This window comes from Eubalaena glacialis, chromosome 16 (assembly GCF_028564815.1).
Source record: "Eubalaena glacialis isolate mEubGla1 chromosome 16, mEubGla1.1.hap2.+ XY, whole genome shotgun sequence".
Lineage (NCBI taxonomy): Eukaryota > Metazoa > Chordata > Mammalia > Artiodactyla > Balaenidae > Eubalaena > Eubalaena glacialis.
This window is the reverse complement of record NC_083731.1, coordinates 82,621,192-82,649,041: the sequence shown is the minus strand read 5'-3', so window position 1 is coordinate 82,649,041 and position 27,850 is coordinate 82,621,192. Positions and strand designations below refer to the sequence as shown.

Below are 27,850 nucleotides of genomic sequence, written 5' to 3'. Positions count from 1 at the left end.
CAATTTTTACATAGAAACAATCTGTGTTAAATTAAAAAAAAAAAATTATCCAGCCCCAAATGTCAATAGAACTAAGGTTGAGAAACCCTGCCTTAGAGGAATCCACAACATCAGAGACAGACTCGGTCAGTTATGTTCTATAGATTCGGATAAGGAAATGGAGATTAGAAAAGTTAGGTGATCGGCCTAAAAACCACAGTGCTGGGGCGGAGTGGCGGGGCGCACAGCTTGGACCCTTGGATGAGAAACCAGATCTTTTCCTACCCCAAAATGTGCTCTTTCCACTATACCGTACTGCCACCGGTCCTTAAGCAGAACAATTCTGGGAAAGCAAAACCACTAGTTACTAGAAAAGCTAAATTTATCCTAAAGTTTTCAGTTATGCTACACACGCTTACATTGTTTAAAAACTATATGCAAATAGACTCAAAAATAACTAATTTTGACTGGTTGTCTTTTAGGAAGTACCCCGAGTTAGCAAAGTTAGACCACTACCACAGAACCATCGCACATCCGCCGCAGCCACGTAGCAACAGCATAGGGAAACTTCCTCATTATCCTGCCCACCAGGAGAGCTTAACCAAACCAAACCTACTCAATACTTTGAGAAAAGGAATCTTTCTCCAAATATTAAGACTCAGTCTCCCCCATAAAAGTATGACACAACTGTTTTGTGCTATGATTACATATAGTGAGACATTCCTCCACAGCAAATACCACAGGCAAGACAGAAGTCTGGATATACATAAATTGACAAGTGGGAACAGGGGAAAATACCTTGAAAGCTGCTGATAAAAGTGAGTGCTCATTGATCACATTAACTGAATGTGAAATTTATTTTTTGGCCTTTCAGAAAGTAACTCTCCGTAGGCTATTTTGGAGACGGGCATATTACACTTCTTTCTGATGAGGACTCAAGGACAACTAGAAATCAAGTCAACTTTGGGGATTTTACCCAAGAAATTAATTGTTGCTCAGGCTTTACCAGTGTTCATGATGAACTAGACTCAAGGTTTAATTTTCAAAGTTCAATTACTAAAATGACTAGACGTTTTTGGAAATATTGTCAGAACGTGACAATCTAAGGGAAAATTAAATACAAAATTCAGTCTTTTGTGAAACAGCATTTATCCAAACTGGTCCATGTCCTGAGGATTCTAGGTGATTACTAGGTATGATATTAAAATGCATTATAAAATAGTCGACATGACAATGTGTTCTCCCATATCCGAAATGCAATTCTGAGGGCGCACATTAGAGTCAGTTGAGCCATTTTTTGAAATTCTGCTTCACCTTTACAGAAAAGTGATGCTATAGAAAATTTCTAACTCTGAATAGCAAACAAACTGATTTAGGCCAGATTGATACTTCCCCCATTATCATCAGGTGCTATTTTGGGGTAGAAGAAAAAAAAATGTTTTCCCATTCATACTTTTAAAAATCTTTGGGTTTTATGAGCTCCCTGATTGTACACAGAACACTGTCTTCTCTCTATGGGTAAACGTATACCCACTGAATAGACAGTAGTGTGCATTAAGAGACATAAGAAAAACCATAAAAACCCAGAGACGGATTACACTTAAATGTAAGGCTTCCAGATGGCAAAAGGTCAAAGATATTACAAAGTGGGAAAATGTTGACCACCTGGCAAATGGTTAAGATCCTTATAAGAACGTTTTACACAAAAACCAATATTCAAACATTACAAATGAGAATGAATAAAATACTCAATTCATGAAACACTAATAGGCAAATTTAAAGTGTTGAAGAACGCACCACACAAATGAAGACACGTTACTTAAGGCAGAATGGCTGTCTGGACTGCGGGCTTTACACTCTGAGTAACTTGAGCGCCCAGGTTTGTTCCCAACTCTGATAAATTCCTGTGCGATCTTGTAAATTACTTAACCTCGTGGATGGTTTTGAGAATCAAACTATGTGAAGTACCTGGTACAGAGTAGCTCAACAGTAGTTATTATAATAGACTGGCAACAGGTAAAAGATGAACACCCCCCATTGGTGAGGGAGGTAACTGCTGCACATTGGTGCGTAGCAATGGTTACACATTATCCACCCTAAGTATCCAGCCTTCTCCCCAACACTGCTTCGGCTTTGTCCTGAGACAAGATTCATTGCAGCATTATTTAGAATATGAGAAACACCTAAAGCCCACCAACACTGGGACTGGCTGAAGTATTTTTATGTATTAATATGTATGTCTTTACAATGGGACTCGGTACAGCAGTGACGTTATAAAACCTGATCATATTTACTGATTTCCCTGATACACAGAGCTTTAAAAAACAGCCTACACTACACTAACACACACCCCCGTGCTGACACACACACCACCTTCAGGAGAGAAAGGCTGGAAGAGTTGCTTTTTCTGGGTGGTAGATAAGTTACATTTAACTTTGTAGTTTTAAAAAATTGTAATGTAATCAACATACGCTACTCTTCTATCAGGAGAAAAGTCATTCTCATTTAGAACAGTGATAGCATATATAAGAAACAGCAAAGAAGGAAAGTTGGATTTTCACAGTTTACACCATGCTGCTCCAATCCCATTTTTAAATTAGTGACAAAACTGTTTAGAAATGACACCATAAGATGAACTTTATTTTAAAGCTCATAAGAGGCTTCACAATATCAGTTACAAACAGAATCAACGTTTCTTCCATGTTACACCCTCACATGACAATGCACTGTATAAGGAGAGATACATTTTGAAGGTTTTGTTCTGCATGCTGCTAACACATTTCACTAGATTTTGCTTTTAGTCACTGGATTTTTAATAATATCAAAGCAAAAAGTGAGATTCTATTGGACAGAATTAATTTTAGAAAGCCCTTATGAAATCAGACTTAGTCTTGTTTATAAACATCCACACCCACACGCGTGCTGAAACGGAGAGCAAAATGCACGAAAACTACCTTGGCAGGAACAAATGCTTAAAGAGTTTAATCACAGCCCTCTTGAATACACTTTATTTTCTCCAAAGACAAAAGTCAATTTCATCCTCAGTGATGCAAATGGTAATACTGCACAGAAGCTTAGTATGAATTCACAATTCCACAGGAATCTGAAGTTACCAAGGCAATTTTCCCTTTTAGGATCATAAAGACTACAGACTTAAGCTTTTCCTTTTTCCATATAATACACAAAATTTCTAAACATCCTTAAAAAAGAAAATATAAATAGTCTCAGTATGTCATGTAGAATCACATACTACGGCAAAAATATTTTATTAATTGAAGGACTAAGTCAGTTTAACGTCATCTAGTCCAAGTCCATATTAATGGAACTCTTCTCGTTAGGGTAACATTCTCCATTCTGATGTGGAGGTTCAGCACTGAAATTGTTTTTGCCTTCTAGGTCCTCTTCCTTTTTATCAGGACTCGGGCCATTTGGAGTTCTTTCCAGTTTGGGTGATTCAATTTTTGGTTTGGGTTGTGTTACAACAGGTTCACAAGTGTTATTCAACTCCTAAGAAAGGAAAACAAAACTAACTAACAAAAACAAAACAGAACTAAACTCTAGTTCATTTTCAATTACTTTCCTACATACCCGAACCAGTATTTTTCTACCAACTCCAATTATACACATCTCAAAGAACGCCATTTGCTCAACACATTTGCCCAAAACTATAGCTTGAAGCCTGATCAAAAGAGACGTGAATATTCTTCTACGGTATGTCAGGGACTTACTAACTACTCACATATTATTAACCCATTTAATCTCACAGCAATTATTAAAAGGTAGGAATTATCATCCCCACCTATGGAGGAGAGGTTAAGTAACTTAACCTTAGGAACAGAAAAAGTAGTGAGCAAAGAGCTGGAATTCAAGCTTATAGCCCATGACCTCAAAGGCTCATGTTAACCTTCACTGTGTTTGAATATTCTTCCAGGCAGAAAGCAGTTCCTTGGTTTTCTTCCCAACTTCCTTCAAGCCTCACGCACTTAGCAAGGCCTTCCCTGATAAATACTGACCTGGGTCCCTCTCCACCGCCCCAAGTTTCCTAATCCCTTTTGACTATTTTCCCCTCGGCACTTAACACAATCTGACATCCTTCCATGCTTGTTTACTGTCAAGTCCTCCTCACACCCGCAGGTGACTTCCACAGGGGCGGTGACTTTCTTTGCACACTGACAGTTTAACTCCTAGAACAGTAACTGGCACATGGTAGGGGCTCAACAAATGTATTTGTTGAACTAAATGAACAAATGAAGAAATAGAAATTTAACAGAAACTTACAAGGTATTCCACATTTTGTAATATCAATAACAAACTCAGAAATCTGGTCTTGGGATGAGGTAAAAAGATTTAAGCAAAAATGGCTATGTTCAAGGTTCAAAGGATTGCAACCAGAATCCCTAAGAAAACACAGCGTACACACTAGACAATGACACTCACCTTTATTTTTGCTCTAATTTCCTGAGCACGTACGACGGGATCCTGATCGAGACTCTTTTTAGCCTGAGCGTTCATGATATTACTCATCCACTCCAACACTTCATTAACAGACTTCTCAACCTTTTTCATTTCAGACTCATCAATGTGGTTGTATTTCTCATCCTAAATGGAAAAACTTGGTCATTTAAGTGTATTTAACAGTAACATCTAACTTGACCCAATTTTCCATGAAGTTCACATGTACCTCTGGTCTCACACACCAAAACCCAGTTTCTCATTTAGGAGCGAACACATTTGTTCACAATGAAGGTTCCTCAACTTAAATACGAGCTTATAAGTCTAGGGTAGCTTCCTCGCTCTTTACAGAGACTTACATTATTCCTAAAGTCAGCTGCTATCTTGGCATAGTGCTGCAGCCTCTGTCCTAGTTCTTCAAACATTTTTGGCCGTTCTTCAGCTTCTTGAAATCGGACTTTAATTGGAGTGCCAATTTTCTAAAACCGAATGTAATAAATTAGTATTTGTCATAATTATATTTTAAAAGTCTATAATCTAAAACACAAGTACTGCTTTCTAGGGGGAGAGGAGGGCCTACCATTAATTCCTCCAACTTGTCGACATACGCCTGCTTAGCCTGGTCCTCTCCCTCTTCATAGAGCCAGTTCTCAGTCTCTGTGAGCAGCCTCAAAAAATTCTGATGATCCTACATACCGAACACAAGAATCAGTATTAGGGGCAATCTTACTTTAAAATAGTCAAAATAGTCGTCCTCAGAAGTGTTAAACATCAAGTAGCTCATTTCATTTCTAGGAAGGCACTGATTAGCTGGATTCTCTTCACTGAAAAATATCAGGGAGCAATAAACACTCCACTATTAGCACCATACAATATTTTACAAGAGGGACTGACAGTTATTCTTAGGCTATTCTCTCTTTTACACAGGGATATTTGAAAATTTGTGGTAAAATGCTCTTATTGACTTATAATATTATATTTCAGTATATTATAATATTATATTGACTTATAATATTATAATATTATATTTTGGACAATTTGTACACTGAAATGTGGTTATAGAATCATAGGGACTTCCCTGGTGGTCCAGCGGTTAAGACTCCACACCTCCACTGCAGGGGGCGTGGGTTCCATCCCTGGTCAGGGAACTAAGATCCCACGTGCCTCGCAGCACAGCCAAAAAGTAAAAAAAAAAAAAAAAAAAAAAAAAAAGAATCATCTTCCTACTCTCCAAAACAATTAGGTCTCAATTAGTGACTTTCTACTCACTTCCACAACTACCAAATACTGAAAGGAAAACTAAACAAGTTGACAATTCAATCACTGAACACACAAAAAAGCCATCCCTAACAAACTCACATAAAGTATGCAGTTATACTCTAGCTTTAGGAGGTCTAGCTGGTTTGGGTCATCTCTACTTCAGAATCCCAACCATAAGAAATCCAGCTTCAGAGCTGAGAAAGAAATATACTACAAAGTAGCCTCAGGATCTTAGGACTAAAATAGACTCCCGAGTTTAAATTGTCTTAAGTTCAGAATTAATTCCGAAACCACTCTAGATTTCTAACTAGCCAATTTTTCTCCAAGGCCCATCTTTCACAAATGAGCTTCAGGGATTTGCTTAGAGCCATACTGCTTCTGGGAGCTGACAAAAGCCTAAGGGGAATACTGGTGCCTGATAAACTTTGGAATGACTGGATGAACAAGCCTTACGGGATAAAGCAATGACAGAGAGCAACCAAGGCACCAGAGTCATAAAAAAAGAGTCTGAGGCCTTTGAAAGCAAGGATTTTCTCTTATTTATGTTTCTAGGCCACAGTAACTGTGATGTCACAGACTATGAATAAAAGTGCCGACGGGTTCTTTCTTTGATGGTAAAAACTAAACTCATTGGGATAAACTAGAATAAAATGGCACATCACTAGTGAGCCTCTCCCTCCATGACTTTGTTTATACAACTTCTATTTCAAGCTGTTTTGTTTTCAAAAAGCTCAAGTTACATAATCTAGTAGAGGTTTAAATGTCAAATTTGATATTAAACACTTCATAATGAGATTATCTGAATAAAAACAGACAGAGCGCTAAACATACCTGCTCACATATAAATTTTTCATATGGTCCACACAGTTTGTCCCTGAACTCGTACACATATTCCTCCACTGCATTTTTAGCATCATTTCTCTCCTTTTCCAATTTATCCTGCATTATCATCTTACCCTGTCAGGAAACAGAAAAGGTTAATTCCAGTCTTCTGCTACCTGTAACTATATTTTAACTATTTAGATTCTGGAGTTAACAAAATCAAGGATTATATCAAAAAAAAAACAATCAGTCTTAACAGTTCTAATTTATACCTTATAAAATTCTTCCAACAATTCCTACAAAGTTCTTCATTTTCTAAATACACAGAATGAGGTTTTTTTTTAAACATTATATAATAAATTACATAGCTTTCACATTTCAGATTTAATACTAAGGAAAAAACCAATCTACTGCTTTTATACAATTTTGTTTTCTTTTATGTAGTTACTTGGTTGTCTCCTACTGGGATTAATACTGACCAATGTATAACAGCCACACAATTCTGCCACCACATTTTAAAATCAAGGATAAATAAATGTACTTAGAGTCTATTTATTTACCAAATATAATATAAATGGAATAGAATTTATTATTAAATTTCTAAATACAATGTTCCCATCTCAGTAAAGGAAAAATGAATCTCAATTATTTCATATATGTAGACTGCAAAGAAGCATAATGTATTTTAATAGAGATATTTAGCGTGGCCTGAGATACCAATTGTATTGCACTCTGGGCTAGAAGATATTAGCACCCGATTTCTTCATAAGAACTTGGGCAATCAATTTTATACCAAGCAGAATGATCTATGGTATAGATTTCTTTAACAAGGTTACAAAAATATAAACAAAACTTGCTAAGAAAATTTAACTGAAAAAACCATTAGTTTTGGCTTCATCCTATCCCTAAAAATTATATAAACTTATGAGATATGAGAAAGAATTATAGCCATTTATCTATTAGAAATATATATAAAAGGGCCAAACTAAACATATTCCAAAATAAAAATATGTAAATGAAGTACTTACCTCTGTTTCAATATACATGTTAAGAAGGTCTTTCCCTAACTGCCAGACCAAGTTGGCTTCAACTGGCAGCTCAACATTCACCACCTTTATTTTGGGTTTTTTAGCTTCTGGAGGCTGGTCAACTTTCTTTTCATTAGCCTTGGGAAGAGGGGTTAAAAAAAAAAAAAAAAAAAAAATGGAGAAATTCTTAAATAGTCCTTGAATAACAAAAATCTCCCTATCATACTTACTGAGGACTCAGGAAAAATTTAAATCCCTAAAACCATAAAGTTGGAAGAATGTGTAAGAGATCATCTAATTTTCCACCCACGCACTTTAAATTAGGGCTACAATTACACTTAAACATGCCACACTTCCCTTCAAGAATTCACCAGGATATTTTTCATTTCATATTAAATTTAAATTTAATCTCTCCTGCTAAAGCTTTTCTTCATCAGTCCTTGCTTTCTAATCCCTTTAAGCAATGTTTGTGACTCCAAAAAGGCAAAAATATTATTATTAAATTACCACATCTTTAAATTATAGTCTACAATCTAATGGTAACACCAGATGGACTTTGACCAACTGCTAAGCATGTTAGGACCAACTCTATTCCTGTAATATATATATTTGAGGCCCTATATCCCAGTATGAAATGTGCTTTAATTACAATTATCACTACACACTGATGAGTGCCTTTTAAAATTTCCTGAATTTGGAAATTACGTACACACACGTATATGTCTATATATATATCCTTATTTCTACTATCTGCCTTTGAGTCATACCACTTCTCATTAGCAACTCTGCAAGGTCAAAAGATTTTAAAAAGTCTTAAAATGGAAGCAAATGGAATGATGTAGCAAATGCTAAGTTTATTGTAAGTTTTTCCAAAATATGTAAATACAGGGCTAAAGAAGTATCTCCTATGGCCTTTAATTTTCCAAGCCTTTCATAGTATCTTCACTTCTGCAGGTTCCTATAAGCACAGATGACAAAGAACGCAATTTAGGAAACTCAGCTGTAGGACAGATTAGAAGGTAACCGAGGGTTATGTAACGTGTACCCTGATTGGCTGAGATGGTAAAACAGGGACAAGCCCACGAGGCACAACAAGCACTGACACTGGGGAATTTCGGGGAGTTATGAAGGATGTTAAAATTCTAGGCTCTTTATATAAGAAACTGGGACTTGAAAGAGGTTCAACGGCTTGGCTAAAATTATAAAGACAGAGACGGGACTAGACCGCATGTTTCCCAGACTTCTGTTTCAGCGTTCCTTAGAAATCACACGTCTGTGAAGTGCTGTGAGCTGCATCCCTAGCAATGATCTGGTCAGTCAGCCTGCAATGTCCATGTCTTCTTTTTCCCTCTAGTGCACGAGAACCCCCCAATATTTTGTGCATGCTCTGGGGGCATGAAACACAGAAAGAAAAATGATACCTACACCTGGCAAAACACAGGAGTGCAACAGATATTTGGGAATCAAATGGATGACAGTCACATGTATGCAGGTTAAGTCAGGATAAGACTATCTAGCCGAACAAAATTAAACCAACTACTGACAAAACCAACGTATCACAAAACGGCATTCGACGTGGCATGGACGAGGAATCCTCCAAGGGGGTCTGTGGTAATGTTCCAAAGGGTTTGACACTAGTGGTCCCACTGACAACTAAGAACATAAGATGCTACCCAGTGTCATGTTCTAGACAGGTACTGAGACCACTGGCCTGAGTCAGTTAATGCTCCACACTAAGTGGTGAAGGGGAGGGATGCTGAAATTAAGGAGCCATCATTGCAAAGAAAGCAACGCTGCTACACCATCAACACATACCTCTTTAACAGGAGAAAAAGAAGGAGGTTTCCAGAAATCACAATCAGGACCTGCAGCTCATACCAGGGCCCCCAAAGGATCAATCAGGGCATGGGAGATTAAAAACCAGAAACTTTCACCAAGTGCAACGTGCATCTGGACCCCAAGGGACAATTCTGTAATTCATGTGAGGGTAAAGGATTCTGTCCTCAGAATGAGAGAAAACCAAACTACTAACAAAAGTTAACAATTTACATCCAACCTGCACAAAGAATGAAGTTCTGCAAAGTGCCGATCTGGGATAACAATGGAAACTTATGACCAGATCATCATAATTAATTTATATAAATTTGACAGGTAATTTGAGAGGAGAAAAAAAGTTTACTAGACTACTATAGCCCGCGTATTTATCATTGGATGAATTCAAGTGAAAACTAATCACACAGCACCAGGATGCATCTGTTTCAGGTGCCCACAATTGCAGACACCTCTAGCACTAGAGAAGACAACAAGAGGTATGCATTCGCCTCCTGTTGCTTGGAGTGGCAGTCACTGAAGAGAAGCTTTCAGGTCTAATAAGCAGGATACTCAATTCCCTCAGTTGAGCTGGAGTACCTCTAACTGGTTTTAGTTGGAAAATATAGAAAATTATCAGAAAAAAAACCCTACATGGAATACGATAACTGGGTGCTTGCTCTTGAAACTGCGGATTGAACGATATCATTAATGATCACACGTTGCAACACTGTCTCATGGAATGAACTGGAAGAGTCACTCACTTTGTCAGCATCTGGGGTTTTGTTTTCTTCTGAGGGAAGTTCAGGTGAAGGGGGAGACTGTGAGGTTTGACGACCATCAGTTTGTACCTGGGGCTGTGTTCCAGCTTCACTGTTGTCTTGCTGGATATTTTTCTGAAATGAAAGCCCAGGCACAAAGGATGTAGAAAGCAGGTGTACTTGTATAAATTTAAAAGGTTATAGGGCACCAAAGACAGTACACTCAATTTCTGAAATCTTAATAGGTGGGGGGAAAAGATACTGATAAAAGCATACAAACACAAAGTATTTGAAAACTTCTCAGATACTGTAAACCTGTAAGAAATTCTTTGAATGATAACAGTTAATGTAGTTAAACACAAGTAGTAAGCATTTTGACTGATGTGATGACAATCAAGAACTCTCCTTCAAGAAGCTTCCATCTAGCCTTGTACGGATATTAACTCTCAAAAGCATAGGAAGTAGATTTACTCTAGGCCTCTCTCTCAGAAACAAACTCCCAAAACCTAATTTCACAGCGGCCGTCACACATCTCGACACATCTCCATTTCAGTGAACTGAACGATTACATAAAACAGCCAACAATCAGTTATCTGGGGGTTCATCACCTCAGTTTAGAGAGACGCAAGACCCTCTCTGTCCCCACTTTCTTTTCGTGATCCAACTATTTACACCTCAAAAACTCCCAGCATAAAGAACAAATGCAACATGTTAATAGACACTCAATCCCCAGTAAATCAGTGCTTGCTATGATCTTTTCCCATCTCTGGGAGAAGCCTGAAACATTCGGAGTTAACTACTTGCTGCCCACCTGGAAGTCTTTCATATTTTTCTTTCAGAGTTTCAGGATCCTAAGGCAGACACTGAAGTATCCAGAAGCAAGGCACCCCTGGTGTATATATATCCAAAAGGTACTAAGAGATTGGATACAACAGGCATTAGAATAATGGTGTCTGTAGCCTAATGAGAAAGTATGTGGCCCTGGTCATTTAATTCTTTACACTGAAGTTCTTCCGGATGAGGACAAAACGAAGGCTCAAATGCTAACGTTCCTTAAATGTTCTGGGAACGATCATCGTTACAACACCTTTTCCACATCTGAGCTGAAGCACGGTAACTGCCGGCACCTCGTCATTCAAACTGTTGCTGATCGTTACCCGGAAGTGAACTACAATAGCTCGTCTAGTTGCAAGTTTCCCAGAATTCTTCTGGAGACCACGTAGAACCAGCACCCATGCTAACGCAGTCTACATTAACATCGTGTACAGTAACAACGTCTGTACTCCAGGCGGGCGCCTCACCTCCGCCCGCCCAAACGCAGCAAACCGTGTAAATAAAAGTAGGTTCTAAAACGCCAAAGCCAAATTTTGCCATACGATCAAAAAATAAAACCAAAAAACCCAAAAAACCACAGCATTAATATTTGCTATGTATTTCACTAAATAGTTCTTGTATTTAGTCTTTTTTTTCTTAATCATCAGTCGGCATTTGATTTCTCAAATGGCCTATGTTTTTAAAAAAACAATTCAAAGAAACTTTACCCACTCTGAATTATCACGTGCCAGTTCAAATAAAGCTACACAGAACTTAGTCCCAGTTCGCCAAACTCCGCGCTGTGTGTTACTGTCACCTAGCAACTGCTTGTCATCATTAACCAAAATTTTAATCACAATTAAGAAAAGTATATTTTAAGCCTTCCCTACCCGTCTCTTAGGGCTTAGAATTAAGTCAACTATATATTCAAACTCAAAGGCTTACCCACAAACTTACCTCGGTGTCTGGGTTTTCTGATGGCCTCTGATTCTGACACTCCATGTCTGCTTCGATAGAAGACACTTCGTTCTCCTCGGCTGGGATTTTCTCCACCATAGATGCTGTAGATATGGTGAAAATGCCGTGCGTATTGACTCGCACTTTGACTTTCACTCTAGATTTTTCTCCATCCTTCTGTGCCGAAACATTCTGAACTATGAAGCGGCCTAGAACAAAAAGAAATTGACAATTTCAGAACTGAATCTAAATCTGTCAAGCAAAGGCTAAGAAATATTGCTATTCCAAAATCTCCCCGTTTTCTCTACCAACTGAGTTACATTTAAGCCCTTTAATGTATACTATAAACATAACCTCTTAAAATAGACTCATAAGTACACAGTCTACTTATCATACTTGAGATTAGTCTTAATATGTCATAAAACCTTCAAAGGCAAGGGCACTCTTGTGACTTTCTGTTGAACACTCCGACCCAGACACTGTGTGAAGGCTGATGACAAGCTGTCCCCGCTGTCTCCTACCCTATTTCTCCAGGTGAGCACAACCTCGACATGGAAATCTCAAGTGTAAGGCAGATGATATCAAGCGCTTCCTGCATTTTGATTCTGTAGGGCCTTTCCCGGGAATACTGTTTTTCTGACTGAATGATCTAAACATTTTCCTATGTTTCAAATAGGAGAGGTGAGCTAAAACCTGTATCAAAGCCTGAAATTATCATGCATTATAGAGCAGTTCCTGAGCATTCCTGAGTAGGAGTTCAGAGTGCTGACTCCGACCCACACTCTCTGGGCTTGAATCCTGGCCGTGTGACCTGCTGTAAGTTACTTTATCTGTGCGTTTGTGGTTTGAGTTGACAAGTGTTTTACACTGAGCACTTAAAACTATGGAACCAAGGGCTAAGTGTTAGTTATCACCTCCACCAATAGTACTGTTATTACAGAAATCGGTAAACAAAATTAAGTAGTTTGAACCTGTTATGTGCAGAGCACTATATGGGATTTAATAGCCTTGTAGTTAAAGTGCTGTCTACACAAACACACAGCAAGTTAGATTTATTTAGTAGGTCGGTGAAATATGTTGGAATAGACCTTCAATAATTATCAAATCACTAGGTTCAGGAAATAATTGCCATAAGATCCAGTTAAAGAAACAGCATTTACTAAAGGGTATCCAAGAAGGCTCACAGGAGAGAGATGTAAGATGGCTCTTTAAGTCTGTGCAAGCTTCTCAGTTTTGGTGATAAAACGAAAAAGCTGATGCCATGCTAAAGAGCTTAGATTTTATCCTCTGCACGATGGGGACCAGAATCCAGCCTGTCAAAATTTTAGTCTATATTCAATGATTTTCTTAAATTATCTATAAATAAATTCACAAAAGCTGTTTCAAAAAATAAAAACTCCCCTGTGTCAGAACACTTTTAGTGTTAAGTAGTAAGAAAGAAAACACAACTGGCCAGGTTAGACTCCTTCAAACAATTTCATTATGAAATGGTGTGGGGAAAAGGTGAGCCCTGAAGCGATCTAGCAATATTGGCAAATTTTACCAGTAGCCTGGGAAAGAGACATGGCCATTGAAGAAGATGCCTGTAACTCTCCCAGATTTTCAGAGTTAACTATGGGTCAAAATAGATGGATAGTGTCAAACCTCCCCAGGAAAAATGTAGCAATAAAGATGTATTTTTTTAAAAAAGATTACAGTACAAAGGTACATTTGAGAAGTAGCTTCAATGGTTTCCAAGCCAGGTTTTAAGCAATATTCTGCAAGTAACATTTCACCCAGAGAAAAGGTTAATATTAAAAGTAGGTGATAATCCTTTAAGTATAGACTGTATCAGAAAAGGAAAAATACTCAAGTGCTCCCATATATATACACTTGGAAGCAACAGCAGCACCGGCAAGTCATTGCATCTCTATAGGCCAGTTCATTCACCAATAAAACAAAGAGATTTCCCCACCACCATTATTCCAAAATGAAAATGTCTTCACATGGCATCGTTCCACTCAACATTGCTAAGAACAGAAAAAATGTTTAAGTTTGCACACTGACTAAGTCAAGTCTTCAAAAGAGTAATTACAATGAATTGCTTACCTATCTTTGCTTCTGGATATGGAACTCCTTGAGGATCAGAATAGAAAGCTTCCAGCTCAAAAGGCCCACTTCTCAAGAAGGTGAGAACTTTGGAGAAAGGCGCAGCATGGTTTCTACTGAACACTTCATGGACGCTAAGGGGAAACAAAGGCATTCAGCTCAAGTGTTCAAGCTCACTGTGCTACGCAAACAGCATAAACACGTTCTAAGAGCAGTATCAATCCCATCTCAGCATTTATAACTCAAAACGGGAGAAATATTTTGGTAAGTCTGGTTGTTGAAAGATCCCAGTTAAGCAAACACTCTACCAGGAAACTCATCTGTTAATTTTCTTTATATTAAAATAAAGTATCTGAAAGTTATTTTCTCCTACATACCCTTCGGCATCTTCTGAATCGTGACTCCAGACCAGAGATATTGGAAAAGGAACTGCATCAGTGACGGAAAATTCTCTAACTTTAAATGCTGGGGAAAGGATTGCACACTTTAAAAAAAAAAAAAAAAAAAAAGACAAAAATTATCATGAGCACATGAAAAATTTCACTCAGCTTTTAATATAAAAATCAATTCAAGCCCGCCTGCCACAACTAAGGAGCTGGTGAGGCACAACTAAGGAGCCCGCCTGCCGCAACTAACACCTGGCGCAACCAAATAGATAAATATTAAAAAAGAAAAAAATCAATTCAAACAGAACGGGTAGGTTTAAATTCAAATTTGAAATTGCTTACAGTGTACGTGTCTTAAGCATAAGTGATTTATCATCTAAATACTATGGCAATCACTAGATATAAAGATAAACAGTACAATGAATCTTAGGCTAGCAACTGTTAATTAGTAACAAGTTTCACAGGGGCTGAGGAAAAAACACTGGTCTTTCCAGAAATGCCCTGCTGATAGCAATTTTAATTACAAGCTGTATCACTTTTGAATGTGTACATGCATCCAAACAGCTCTGTCCACATTGCCTTTCAAATGTCTATGACTGAAAAAGGGTAAAACCAAAATGTTCCTATTTTCAAGTAATTTTAGGAATGAAGGAAGCGATGGTCAATTCAAATTTAGGGTAGACAACACCCAACAGACCAACCGGTGGAGTTAGACTTGTCACATAAGAATGACTAAATAGATGACTAAACTAAAAGTCAATAAATCTCTGACTCTGTCAATAGCACAGGATTCTTCAAAAGAGAAGCCAAAACAAGCTCTACTTCTAAAGAAACTATAAACTTCCAAAGTTCTGGGGAATTAGAGTTAGTGAAGGAGGCACACTCCATTGTCGAGGAAGAAGCAAAAACAAAAACCCCACAAAACATGAAGAATCTTGATGATGCAATGGATTACAGGCAATAGTCAGCATCTATATGTTCTTTTTTAAAAGTTTTACACAGTAGTCAGTCTAAATACTTTTCTGTAAAGAATCTACTGCTTTATATTTTTAAAAAACTGTGCTAACTAGATCAAATTTAAACAAATTAACTGAAAACTTTAGTTAAAACTACTCAGATTTGACTATAATATCCTAAGTATAAACCAATACTAATTTTTTTTTATCAGTAACTTCTAGATTTTGTGCTTTTACTTTGCCAAACTTCATGCCTCTGAGCTGCCTCCTTATTTGATAAGCTACAATCAGTTTGGAGGGGGAACAGCTATTTCATCAAACCACCTGTTAGCTAATACTCTTAACCCTGCAAACTTTCCCCAAATCAATTCCTTACTACACCAGACTGCCGCTCCCCTTCCCTCCTCGGTGCTCTGTAACAACCGTCACCACCACACAGCTACTTCGCGCTCTACAGCTGTGTTTTCTATGATCTCCTCAGAATCATGCCTGTTCCTAATCCCCAGTTTAAGAAACACTAGCTCTGTAGTTCTTTTAATCTTAAACTTCCTAAATCTTCCAATACTTGAAGCAGATCCTGTGTCTCCACGGCCGCACCGATTTATGGAAACGTAAGTAACCCCCTTGTGGTGTCTAACTGGGCACTGGGCTCTGCTTTCTCTGTGACCTCACCTCGATGAAGTAAAGCAGAAATGGTTCAAGGAATAAGCCCCCAGAGGGAGAAGGGCTGAGAAGGCAGTACCTGTAGTGCACACCCTCTGGCCACTGCTTCATCTGCGTTGAGCGTCGTGCTCGTATCTTTTCCAAAGAATTTGGCAATTTTTTCTTTCACGGCTGGGATTCGTGTAGCGCCTCCAACTACCTCCACAGCGCTCACATCTTCTACTTTGAGCTGAGTTTGTTCCAGCAATGAATAAAGGGGAACTTCTATCTTTTGCAGGAGCTCAGCACAGAGTTCTTCAAACTGTGCCCTTGGCAATTAAGAGGAAAACTTTAGAAATCTTTAGAAAACTTATCTTAAGGCCAATATCCTGTCCTATTTTTTTAAAAATAAGTCTTATCAACCCAACATTCTTTTTTTCCCTCAGACACCCTGAATTCCACATGGGCCAAGTTCAACCATACTGTAATTTGTAACTTTTCTTTTTCAGAATATATACAAAACAGATGCAGAAAGGGCATGAGGAGAAAATCAATTCGACAGGTATCACTAGAAGAAATCACTTTTATATTAAGATTTCCATTTTATTCCTTAATGTTTTAGGTGATCCCGTTTTCATTACTTTGAATATTTCCATTCTCTTCAAAATATTTCTGCAAAATATTCTGTGAAACCATTATTGAATTACTGGCCCAGAAATACTAAAAAGTGAACAATACCCAAAAGACTTCACTACGAGGGCACTGAGCACAGATCTTCTTAAAAACCCTCTTTGCAGAAGCAACCCTAGCTCTAATGACGTTGACAGTCTTTCCAGCAGGTACGGTACAATCCTGAAATGTGGGCCAAGACTCACAACACCACGGCTAGAACTGACACGCGGACTACAGTTTCAGCAAGAAGTTCCTTCTTTAATCTGTCAGAATTCAAGACACACCTGTTCATCTTTCCCGAAACATCTATGTCATTCATAAAGCACTCGATATTCAGTGGTAGGTCCGTGCTGTTAGAGCTCATTAGCTTTTTCAATTTTTCACACTCCTGATACAGACGAAGCAGTGCTCGAATTTTGGATTTTGCATCCAACTTGTACTTAGCTTTAAATTCTGCACAAAAATGTTCCACTAATTTTGCATCAAAGTTTTTTCCTCCTAAGAAAGGATCAAAAGCTGTTCCCAGTACCTAATTTAGTTAAAACAACAAATAATCTGGTTATTTCAATCATATTTGTAACTAGAATCTTAAATATCGCTATTCAAACCACCAAAGACTCCTAGGCTCAAAATTTCTATTTAAACTACAACATGAAATCCAAGTCAGTCAGGAGACATGTAACTACAAAATCCAAACGATATGTCAAGTCTCTAAGATATCTTTAATTTTAATGATTACATAGAAGATAACCTTAAAAAGCTTTTCTTTCCTAAGCAAGAACAATTACAGAGTACGCTAAAATGATTACATCATCTTTACGGAGGATCAACCTTAGGAACAACTCTTAGTTAATATCTTTACCCAAAACTCTTCATTACCTAGAAGAGCACAATCCAGAAGCTCAATAGCCTAAAGTAATGACAATTGTCACACATTTAACATTTGGGTCACTTAGTTCCGATTTATGACTTTACCTTCAATTTTCCCTTGTTAAAGGCACAGGCAGACACTTGAAAAGCTGAATGTCCCATATCAACAAAAACCACTACTCGAGGTTTCTCATCCAGGCCTGGGAGATCCTGCTTATAAATTCCATAATTCAAAGCAACTAAAAAAAAATTAGTATGTTTCAATTCTTTGGTTCACATTTTCTTAGGAATTTCATTGTTACCAATATAATCACACATGCAGGAAACCTGACTGTACTTCCATTAATTAAAGCTGAACATATTTCTTTTATATCTGACTTCATACTTTGTCCCTTTCTGATTTTAGAACAATGTTCTATCACTTTTAAATATATGGAGAGATGCGACAGAGAAGACATACGTAATGCAAAAACAATGGCATTTAAACCACATATAACCACACACAAACAATATCAGACTCATTACACAATACTTACATTTTAACCACAACCTGCTAGGAGACTGCTTATCCAAAAAAATTAAGAATTTAATATATAACTACAGCAACTGCAGTTCCTACCAATTAGATTCAAGGCAAATAACTGATCTATCTTAAGTAGTCTGTGTTAGCTTTTTCTGAATTTTGAAACCACTGTATTTCTAAATATGTATACCTAAGAACACACCTTTGTCAATACTTTAAGAGTTCTTAAAACATCTATTAAAAACATACTAAACAAAGTCTTATTTGCTTTGCCTGAATACACTACATTGTAACAGACTTTGAGTCCATCTGTAATCACAAGAAACTGATACAAGGTCTAAGAGGAGATAAGTGAGTGCTTTGCTCCCCACTGTGTCCACTCCTACCAAGGTGCCTGGCAAATCATACAGCTTAAATCAATATCTGATATAAGATGAATGATCAACTCCTAACCACATACAATCGGGAAGCATATGAGGGAAAAAAAAATTTAAGCTAGATCAATAGTCAAGGTAGTTGTAAAAGCCAAAACCATGAGGTTTTGGGAAAACTTGTTTCTTAACTATAAAAACAATGTAAGGAAATAAAAAACTAAATCCGATACAACTAATTTAAAGGATTAAAAAATTTATATACAAGAATTTCCTAATGAAAACAGATTCATATATTTGACAAAGTGCCGACTTCTCATTAAAACAAGCATCTGAAAGGCTAGAATTTTTGCTTTCAAATCTAACACATGTTTTTTAATAGGCTGTGTTTCTACACCTACATGAAAGTGTTTGATAACAGGACCTGGTGTGTCTTAACTTTAGTTTCGAAAGTATATTAACTTCTGCACAAAAACAGTTTTTTTCTTACCAGCTGTCATGTCATTCATGAGTTTCAAGCAGTTTAAGCCAACAATTTGTGCAGCATCTAAGACAGATCGCCTCTCAGCATCTGTGAAGAAAGAAGGGACCTGCAAACAAGAAGGGAAAGAATTTTAACTTACCTAGAACACACAAAAAAAACATACAAATCCCTCACAACCATCTCTAATCAATTCACAACAGTCCAGCTACGTAAGTCCCTAGCCAAGTCACAAAACAGAAAAATGGCAAGTTCTTTAACTTTCAGAAACAGTAACTACTTTTGAAAAGATTGCCCTAAAATTATAAGTATCAAATTTATTTTAACCAAATTTTAACCTGAAATAAAAACTAATCAGGAGTATTCATAAGACATATTAACAGTTACTTAAATCTAATAGAAAGCTTTAAATTTAAGGGGATGAAATACTATTTCCAAACGAGTCTTAAACTTCTACTGACATTTGGAAATTATTCTGCTATGTTAACATTAAATGTAATTAAACTACAAAGACTACAGGAACTTAAAGATAATACAACTAATTCTAGCCTCTGCCCTTTAGGTTTGCTGTTCGTTGGTTTTAAGCATTAGTCGTTGGGATACCTTCTAATTCAGTAAACCTGTTAAGATTACAAAAACGGAACTTTTTTGTCAAAGCCTGTTGATTTTTCTAAGAGGAAGAAGAACAAAAACAGCTCAAGGGATAAAGTTTCTTACGGTGTTGTCTTCTAGCTAGATGAATTCTTTTGATTGCTTTCTAGGACAGCATTTTAACTAGCACATTCTTCCAGAAGAGCATCTAACAATACATTCATATAATCACTTAACTGGAAAGTACCTAAGAGAAAACTTGGTACAGTGGCTTTTGCATTTTCTCCCCAAGTTACCTATAAATGCTTCAGAAAGAGTGACGAGAGCAAAGGTGGGTCTCTGCTCACCTTTCAAATCAGAACGCTTTCAGTTTTCCATATTAGGTTATTTAAAGGGGGGTGGGAGAGGAAGGAAGGACCACTGACTTATAACTTAGTTCTTTAATTTTACCCGAGATTAATAGCATTTCTCCAAGCAATACCCAAACATTTCTTTAGTAGAACACCTTCTGTCTTGCAAGAGAAATTTCAGCCTTTCTGCCTCTCTTCTTGCATATCCCAGGATGCACTGCCATAAAGGCTTCTGCCATAAAAGCCTTCTTTCACTAGGTCAGGACAGGCCACCCGGCCAAATAAAAGATGACTTTTCCCCATAGCACAAATTCTCCACAGAGACAATAATAACGTTGTAGAGGGTGAAAATTGGTACATAAGGGCAAAAAAATATTTAGCTAGTTACAATGGCTTGTGGCTGTCTAAAGGGCCACAGTACAGAAACAGATATACACTACATCTGTACTACTAAACTTTCATGTGGGAGAGGTGATTAGGTATAAAATGTATGTAAAGGATCCTTGGGGCAGGGGAAGTGACATCCTGTCCTATACAGTCAGTATCGCCTGGCTGCAATCTCCAGCTCGAGGTAACAGCTGTTCTGAGACACGGGCTAGGTAGAAAAGAGAGATAGTGGGAGAGATTAGAGTAGCTCTCTTAATTAACTTTAACTACTCAGAAGAGAAAAAAAGAGAACTAAGTCTTCAAAAGAAGAAGGAAGGCCTCTCTTTTCCTTGTTTCTCTAACCTCAATAACTAACACCTAATCTTATTTTAATGTATACACTTTCCCCCAGATCAAACCTTTACCTATAAATCAATTAACATCATATTTCCTAATCCCTTACATAAACAAGGGAGTGTTAATAAACCTTAATTTATGTAAAAAAAAAATGACTTTTGTCCATTGCAAATACTCCTAATTATCAACTGTCCATTGAAAGTAGTGGGCTTGCCAATGCTAAAAAAGAAACCTAGGTTTTGTCACTACTGGTAGGTTACATTTTAAAACTATCTATCACTGAGAACCAACTCACTGGTTCTCATGTGTGGATAAAATTCTGAAAAGCTCTCGTTTAAGTACACAATTGTCTCTCAATACATCAACTAACTTTAGAATATCCTCCAATTCAACCAATCAGTCTGTATTTTCAAAAAGCCTGACAGGAGATTTTGACATGTACCACCACTCAAAAACCTTTGCAACTTCTGGCTAAAATTACCACTCAAACCTACTATGCAATGCTGCTGAACACCATGGTATAGAGTGCAGCAGAATTCTGATCTCTAGTAGTAGGACAGCTTTCACACATTCAATACTAAAAAGTAACATGAAAAAGGCAAATTAAACACATTGCCTTGCTGAACTCTACTTACTGAAATAACACAATCTGTTACTGGCTTCTTGAGGTTGTTTTCAGCCGTTTCCTTTAACTTCGTCAACAGCATGGCTGTTATCTGTTCCACACTAAACAGATGCTCTTCATCCATGTACATTACCTGTATTGAGGAAAGAAATGCTTTAAACACTGTAGTCCTAAAAGTTACATGCCAATAATATTAACTTACAAACATTATCACTCATTCTCTTCCAGAAAACCTTTACTGTTATAACTGTTTAGAAAAGAAGAAGGAAAGGAAAGGTAAAAGGAAGAGAAAAAGGGAAAGGAAAGCAAAGCAAAGAAAAAAAGGAAGAAAGATTTTTCCGCAGAGATGAAGAGAAAAAAAGCTGGGGCAGATTTTTCCCCTATCCAAAGTACTAGTCAAAGTATTATAGAAGATAGTAAATTTCCACTCTAACTGAAGAGATGAATCACTGGGATAAATATTATTTTGCGCAGATCATAAGACAGGAATGCCTCTGTAGTTTAAAAAAAGATTTCTGGTTGTATTACACTATAGCTCTCCAAACAACTGCAAATGAGCTGTACTGGAACAGATTTTTGTTTGATATGACAACACAATTTAGATTTCTTCAAACACCACGAATTCTAAATTTTATAATTGTCAAGATGTTATGAAAAACACAAATTAAGTTACAGCAGTATATACCGTTTGAATAATTTTCAAGGATGATTTAAACATAAACCTACAGTTTAAGAGAGACTAGATAAAAAATAAAAGACCACCTTCTCCAAATAAGGAAACTGAGTTACATATTTATTAAGAATTAAGTAGTTTTCTCTGTAGATGAATTAAACAGTTTCCTAGTAAGGAATCTAAGGTTGCTCGATTATATTACCTTTATTCCAACTCCACCATTTTTCATTGGAACCAGATCATAACTTAAGTTTTCTTTCTCCTTTTGAATGAAGGGGTCATTGAATGCTCGGCCATGAAATCTCTTGAAATTAAACACTGTATTGTTTGCATGAGTGATTTGCTGCAAAAAAAAAAAAAACTGAGATTTAACTTTTTTTCTAATTTCAACACCTATTAGTACTTACAGCAATTAAAAAGAAAGTCACTTGTACAACTCAAATCATAGGGATATAAGTAACCTTCCCCAGAGCCCTGACTTTCTCCATCAATGAATGGACTTTATTCTTTCTCCTTTTCCTATAGAAATGCCAGGAGGGACGCAGTGAGAGGGATACACACAGGCTTCAAAGTCTGCAAGATAAACTCAGATAGTGAAACTATCCCTGGAGCTCTGAACAAACCCCAAGAACTGTATGTATCACTTTATTTCATTCCTTTTCTCCCACTACAGTTGTTTTATACCTAATGAATAAATGAAAAAGGATATCTAGAAGCACTATAGTCCGGTCACATTTTTTTTAAAAAGGAGTTAATTGTTACAGTAGTCTATTTGTTGAGTCGCTAAGTGGCCAGGATAAGTACTTTGTGCCACAAAATATATTGATTGCTACTTTTCCTATCAATAGCGTGGAATGTTAATTATCTATACCAAAAAGCAGAAAATGCAAGGATAATTCAAAAAGTTTCTATATGAGGTAATGCTTTCAACTGCACGTACATATTTTTGATGATTAGGCTCTGGATATACAAGTCCCACTTCATAGCATATTTCACTCAAAGATGTCAGCAGTGGGAACCTTATTTAAAACACAAAAATAATTAAAGAATGAAAAACAAAGACTTCTAAAGTTATTAGTTTGAAATACCAAAACAGTTTACTGTTTACTTCTTTCTCTGATCTACTTCTTTTAAAGAGAAAAATATAGCTTGGCAACACTAGTTTTCAAATAATATGGAATATGGAATATTTCAAACAATATTTAAGTACTAAAATTCCTTGCGATTCTAAAACCGAGATGACGTATGTCTAGTAATCTACAGGCTAGATCTAAGCCTCAATAGATTTTCCTCACATAACCACAAAAGTGCAGTGGGATCTCAGGTCCGGGACATCAGTCTTCTGAACGGCCACATCTGGGGAGGCTGTTACTTCACTAGCGTCCCTCCCCTTTGAGTAGGTTACTTTGAGTGGGCACGCCCATTTCTCCTCCCTGCTTGGTTTTTCTGCTCTTTTGTTCCTCTCTTCCAACTAGCCATAATATAGTACTCCAAGGTTTAGAGTTTTCTTTTTTAGCAATACTATCTTCTGTATTAAGAGAATTTTTTCAACTTTTTATTAAACTAAATAAATCAACATGTAACATCATGTAAGTTGAAGGTGTACAGTGTATGTTACTTTGATACGTTTACATATTGTAACAGGCCTGCTTTCAGTCCCTTTCTTAAAAGCCTCTCACAAAAGGGATTTTTGTATTTCATATTTTTTTTTTTTCTCCCCAATCCCCAAAGTTCAAGTTATAATGTGAGTCCTAAAGGGAGCCACATAGGTAAATTTTCAAGTCCCATTAATACATAAAATTAATTCCAATAACTTATTTAGCCTAATTTATCTAAAATATTGTCATTTCAACATGTACTTGATGTAAAAAATTGATGAGATTGTTTACCTTTTTATTTCATTTTAAGCCTTAAAAATCACATATATTTTATACTTCACATTTTAATTCAGATTAGGTACATTTCAAGTGCTCAATAGCCACATGTAGTAGCTACTCTACAGGACAGCACAGGCCTAGACAAGTTCTCCTCGTACTACCTTAATTATTAAGTAACCTGAAAACGCTTTTAAACACAGAGCTTCTTAGAAGTTCCTTCTATAAAAGGAATCTTTAACTCTTAAATGAGTATTATGAGAAACTTCACATGAAAGAACTTCATGTGTCTCGTTTTTAAGTTTTAAAAATTAGATACATTAGAAGGTAGGAAAGTTATTAAAAATTAAGGTTGGAAATTAGAAAGTTAAAGATCTTATTCAATAAAACAAAAGGAAGAGAACAGAAAAAAAAAAAAGTATCTACGGGCTCTTAAGGAATATCTGCATTACAAATCTAAAACTCAAAAATAGATAGGCTTAAGTATTTCATATTTTTGTATGTCTCTGAGATTTTACTTTTAAAACTTCTCTCTTAAAAAATGATCAGAATCCTCTTAAAGAACATACCTGATTTTTGGCTGCAACTCCAATTGTTCTGTTTTTTGATCCAAATGATATGACTGATCTAGAAGAAATAAAAAAAAACATGTTTTACAAATGTTAAAAAGCATAAATGTGGACGTTTTTAACTGACAAGAGGAAAATTCTAACATAAATTTCCTACCCAAAAAAAGGAAAAAAATATCCTACCCATTCTTGGGGAAGGGGGCACAGTACAGCACAATTTGGGACTCCAAAGCTTTGGTCAGCTACTCTAAGAGGGCCTGCTTAACTGCTCCTCTGAGAATCCAATCCAGGGGGCAGCCGCACCCCACCCTGGCCCCCACTCCCGTCTGCTCAAGGCTCAGAGGACGTTTTCCAGTGCTGCAAGCACCAGCCTAATTCTCCAGGCCCCAGTTATTAGCAAGCGGACATTAACTCTGAAAATGCTTTGACTAGTTAGAGTATGACTAACGTGGTCCTAGCCACGATTAACAAAATAGGGTGTGACTACTTCGCAGTTACCAACTGCATACAAATCTAAACGTCACTATCATACCTACTGCTGTCCTGATATACCATCTGACTCTTTATGATCAAAGGTTTTTAGATAAACGGAAACAAGTGGGCCTAAGTTATGCTTCTGGAGTTTAAAAGCACAAAAGAGGGTCCTATACAGAAGACTCTACTTGAGGAAGCCAAGTAAAAATGATGCCAAGCAAGTACCACAACGGAACCAAGTATAAATGCTGAGCAAAAGGACTGAATAATCAGTTACATGTTAAGTCAGCTCTGAAGAGATGAAGTGACTTGTAACTGTTAAACAGCCTTCTGAGCAATGGAAATAGAATGGTAGCACAGAGCAGAGAGAAGCACAATAAAGTCTTGTCAGAAGGATGGAAGTGAATTAGGTGTTAGATTACAGGGCAGGTAGGAATAATGGGGTGATACGAGTAAAATGGGAATACACTGAAGGCATTAAATAGCAAGCTGAATCAAATTTAAACTTGCTATAACAGAGACATCTTAGACCTAGATTATCTGAGCAGGTGCTAAATAGCATCTTAACAGCCAGAGAACTGTTGGAGCAAAGGCTAGAGCTTTAAAATACCTTCCGAAAACAGAGTATCACTCCGAGCTCAGAGTAAACATACAGTTGCAGAACGAATTTACTCATTTTCCAAGAAGAGAATCAAATTAATTAAACAGAAATTAATAGTAGCCAATGCAGTTGAGTCAAACATCTATTGTATAAAAAATATTAAGGGAAACTCCAGTACTGCCCTTGGTTTACATTTTTGAGACACACCTGTCATCTTTAGTTTCACAGTGGTCACTATAGCCACATACATAATTTTTCTCTACTCTCCCTTGAACAACTCTTCTTCCTTTTACTGGACCAAAGAGAACAAAGATGGAAACTGCACCTAAGCATGAAAACCTGAGATACTATCTTCTTTCTTACTATACTCCAATCAGAGCCCTTTACACAGCTAAACTAAAAGACTAGCTTTATATAGAGGTTGACGCACGAGATGCTCAGTGAATAGCAGTCTTCCCAATGCTACCGACACTGTCAATGTTTGGTTATTTTCTCACAATACCTACACCATTTTCCCTGAGAAGTAAGCAGTTGTTTTTATCAATGTACATGCAGGCATGTTTGCATACAATATATTCAGAAATTAAGACTCCCCTCCAAAAAAGTTGCTTTTTAAAATGTTACTCTTTGCCCACCCCATGCTGCTGTAGAATATACCATTTAATTCAGTGACAACATCCATCCTCTAGAGGAGTTCTAGCACCAAAGCGTGCAATTTTTCTTTTCTCTCCTCATTTAAGCCGTTCAAAATTAAAGAAATTAGAACACGATTTAGGATTCCTCTTTAACGGCTTTCATAAAACGAGCAAAAAGGCCGTTTACATCTTTCACAAATGATCCAAGAGTGAGCAAGAAAAGGTAGATTCATAATCAAAGCAGTGATTCTGTGGTCGCTAACAACAATCCGCCCGCTCCCTGCACAAGAAGCAGCATACGCGCTCTGGAAGCTTCCAGCTCATTTCGAGATTCACAATGCGGAAGAAAAAGCTCGGCAGCCCCAGCGCCGCGGTGCGCAAAGACATGCTCGGAGGGAGGGGGACGAGCTGGGGGCGGCTCAGCCAGCTCAGAGAAGCCGGGTGGGGAAACGGGGGCGGCCGCGCAAGGAGCTGGCTGAAGCTTCTTGCCAAGAAAAGGGAGCGAAGTCTCGGGCTTGGCCGCAGACCGGCTCCCAGGACGGAGCCCGCCAGAAGGGACGACCCCGGGGGACTCGACTCCCGAGCTTCTCTTGGCCCCTCGAATCCCGGAGACCCCCTCTATCCGATTCGTGGCAGCAAGCCCCCTCCCCTACCCGGCGGCCGGGCCGCCGGCATCCCGACCCCACGGAGGGGCGCACCGCTCCCCACATCGCCCTTCCTTCGCCCCGGCGCTCCGCGGCCAGCCGCAAGCCTGGGGTCCCTGGGGTCCCCGGGATCCGCAGCCCCCGCCGGCTTGCTGCCCTCGCCCCAGAACCTCCCCCCAGCGCCCCCGCAGGCTCCCACTTACGGGGTGCACCGATCGCTGAACTCGTTGGCGATGGTCTCGATGCCCCCGGCCCGGGCCACCGCGATGTAGCAGCTTTGCGAGCCCACGTCCAGCCCCACCACCGACATGGCCGGCTCTCGGTCCGCCTCCGCTTCGGGTCGGTCTGAGTCTGGGTCTGTGTCCTCCGGCCGCCTCTTCCTGCCCCGGCCGCGCGCGGCTCCCGCGGGGTCCGGTCCTGTCACGCGGACGGACACACGGACGGTCTGCCGGTCTGGCGCCGCCGGATTCCCGGGGACAGTGGCGGCTCGCAGAGGAGTAACCACGGGAGAAAGCTGCGCTCGGTCTCCGCAGGTCGTTCCGCAGTTCGGGCTGCCTGCCTGGGTCTTCAGCCGCTCGCTCACCGGCGCGCCGCTGAACTACCGACCCGAAAGAGAAGATCCCAGCGTCTCAGCCTTATGTATCGTACTGATCGGAACTTTCCAGAATCTGCGGCATTTACTCACCGGCGCCTCCACCGGCCCCTCCACGTGCCACTTCCGCTTCCTTCTTCTCGAGCCTTCTCGAAAGATTCCACCCAATGGGTGGCTGGTCGCTCTGGGGACGGCCGCCGTTGCCATGGCATCAGGACAGCCCTTCCGACGCTATTGGCTCAAGCTGGCCAAGCTGACCCGCCTACGCCCCGCCCACCCTAGCCTGAGGCTCTTTGCTGTCTTAATAAAACGGGCAACGAAGAATGACTCGAAAAATCGTAATCTTCGTTATTTACTAGTGGGCGATGGTATCTGACCCTTAGACTCGAAGGAGAAGCTGGGCGGGCGGAGACACACCCCACTCCTGCAGAGACCCGAGAGCCCCGGACGCCAGAGAGGTCGGCCCGCTGTCAGGAGAGCGTATCGGGAACCGTAGTTCGACTGGGAGACCGTGTCGCCTTGCATGCTGGGATATGTAGTCCCGGTCGCAGTGCGGGCTGGGAGCCGGCTTTGTCTTGGGGGACTCGCGGGAGAGGGAGAGCTTCCCTTTATCGCTTTTCGCTCGTTTT

At 38.6% G+C, this 27,850-nt stretch overlaps 1 protein-coding gene across 3 annotated transcripts; it reads right to left on the bottom strand.

The window, feature by feature from the left end:
- Positions 1-2,598: 2,598 nt before the first annotated feature.
- Positions 2,599-27,224, bottom strand: HSPH1 (heat shock protein family H (Hsp110) member 1). Of its 3 annotated transcripts, none has more exons than XM_061171189.1 (18): positions 26,833-27,224; positions 24,276-24,333; positions 22,035-22,175; positions 21,170-21,292; positions 18,880-18,979; positions 17,601-17,734; positions 16,910-17,154; positions 16,054-16,282; positions 14,347-14,453; positions 13,970-14,103; positions 11,882-12,090; positions 10,115-10,246; positions 7,542-7,679; positions 6,523-6,648; positions 5,012-5,119; positions 4,791-4,910; positions 4,417-4,578; positions 2,599-3,486 (listed from the first exon to the last, which is right to left on the bottom strand). In XM_061171189.1, the coding sequence occupies exons 1-18, from the start codon at positions 26,937-26,939 to the stop codon at positions 3,280-3,282; spliced, it is 2,580 nt and encodes an 859-aa protein (XP_061027172.1). In that variant the 5' UTR covers positions 26,940-27,224; the 3' UTR covers positions 2,599-3,279. The 3 variants fall into 3 exon arrangements, with proteins under 3 accessions (XP_061027172.1, XP_061027171.1, XP_061027170.1); XM_061171188.1 differs by lacking the exon at positions 26,833-27,224 and adding an exon at positions 22,773-22,851; XM_061171187.1 differs by lacking the exon at positions 10,115-10,246 and having other exon boundaries at positions 26,833-27,036.
- Positions 27,225-27,850: the final 626 nt, after the last annotated feature.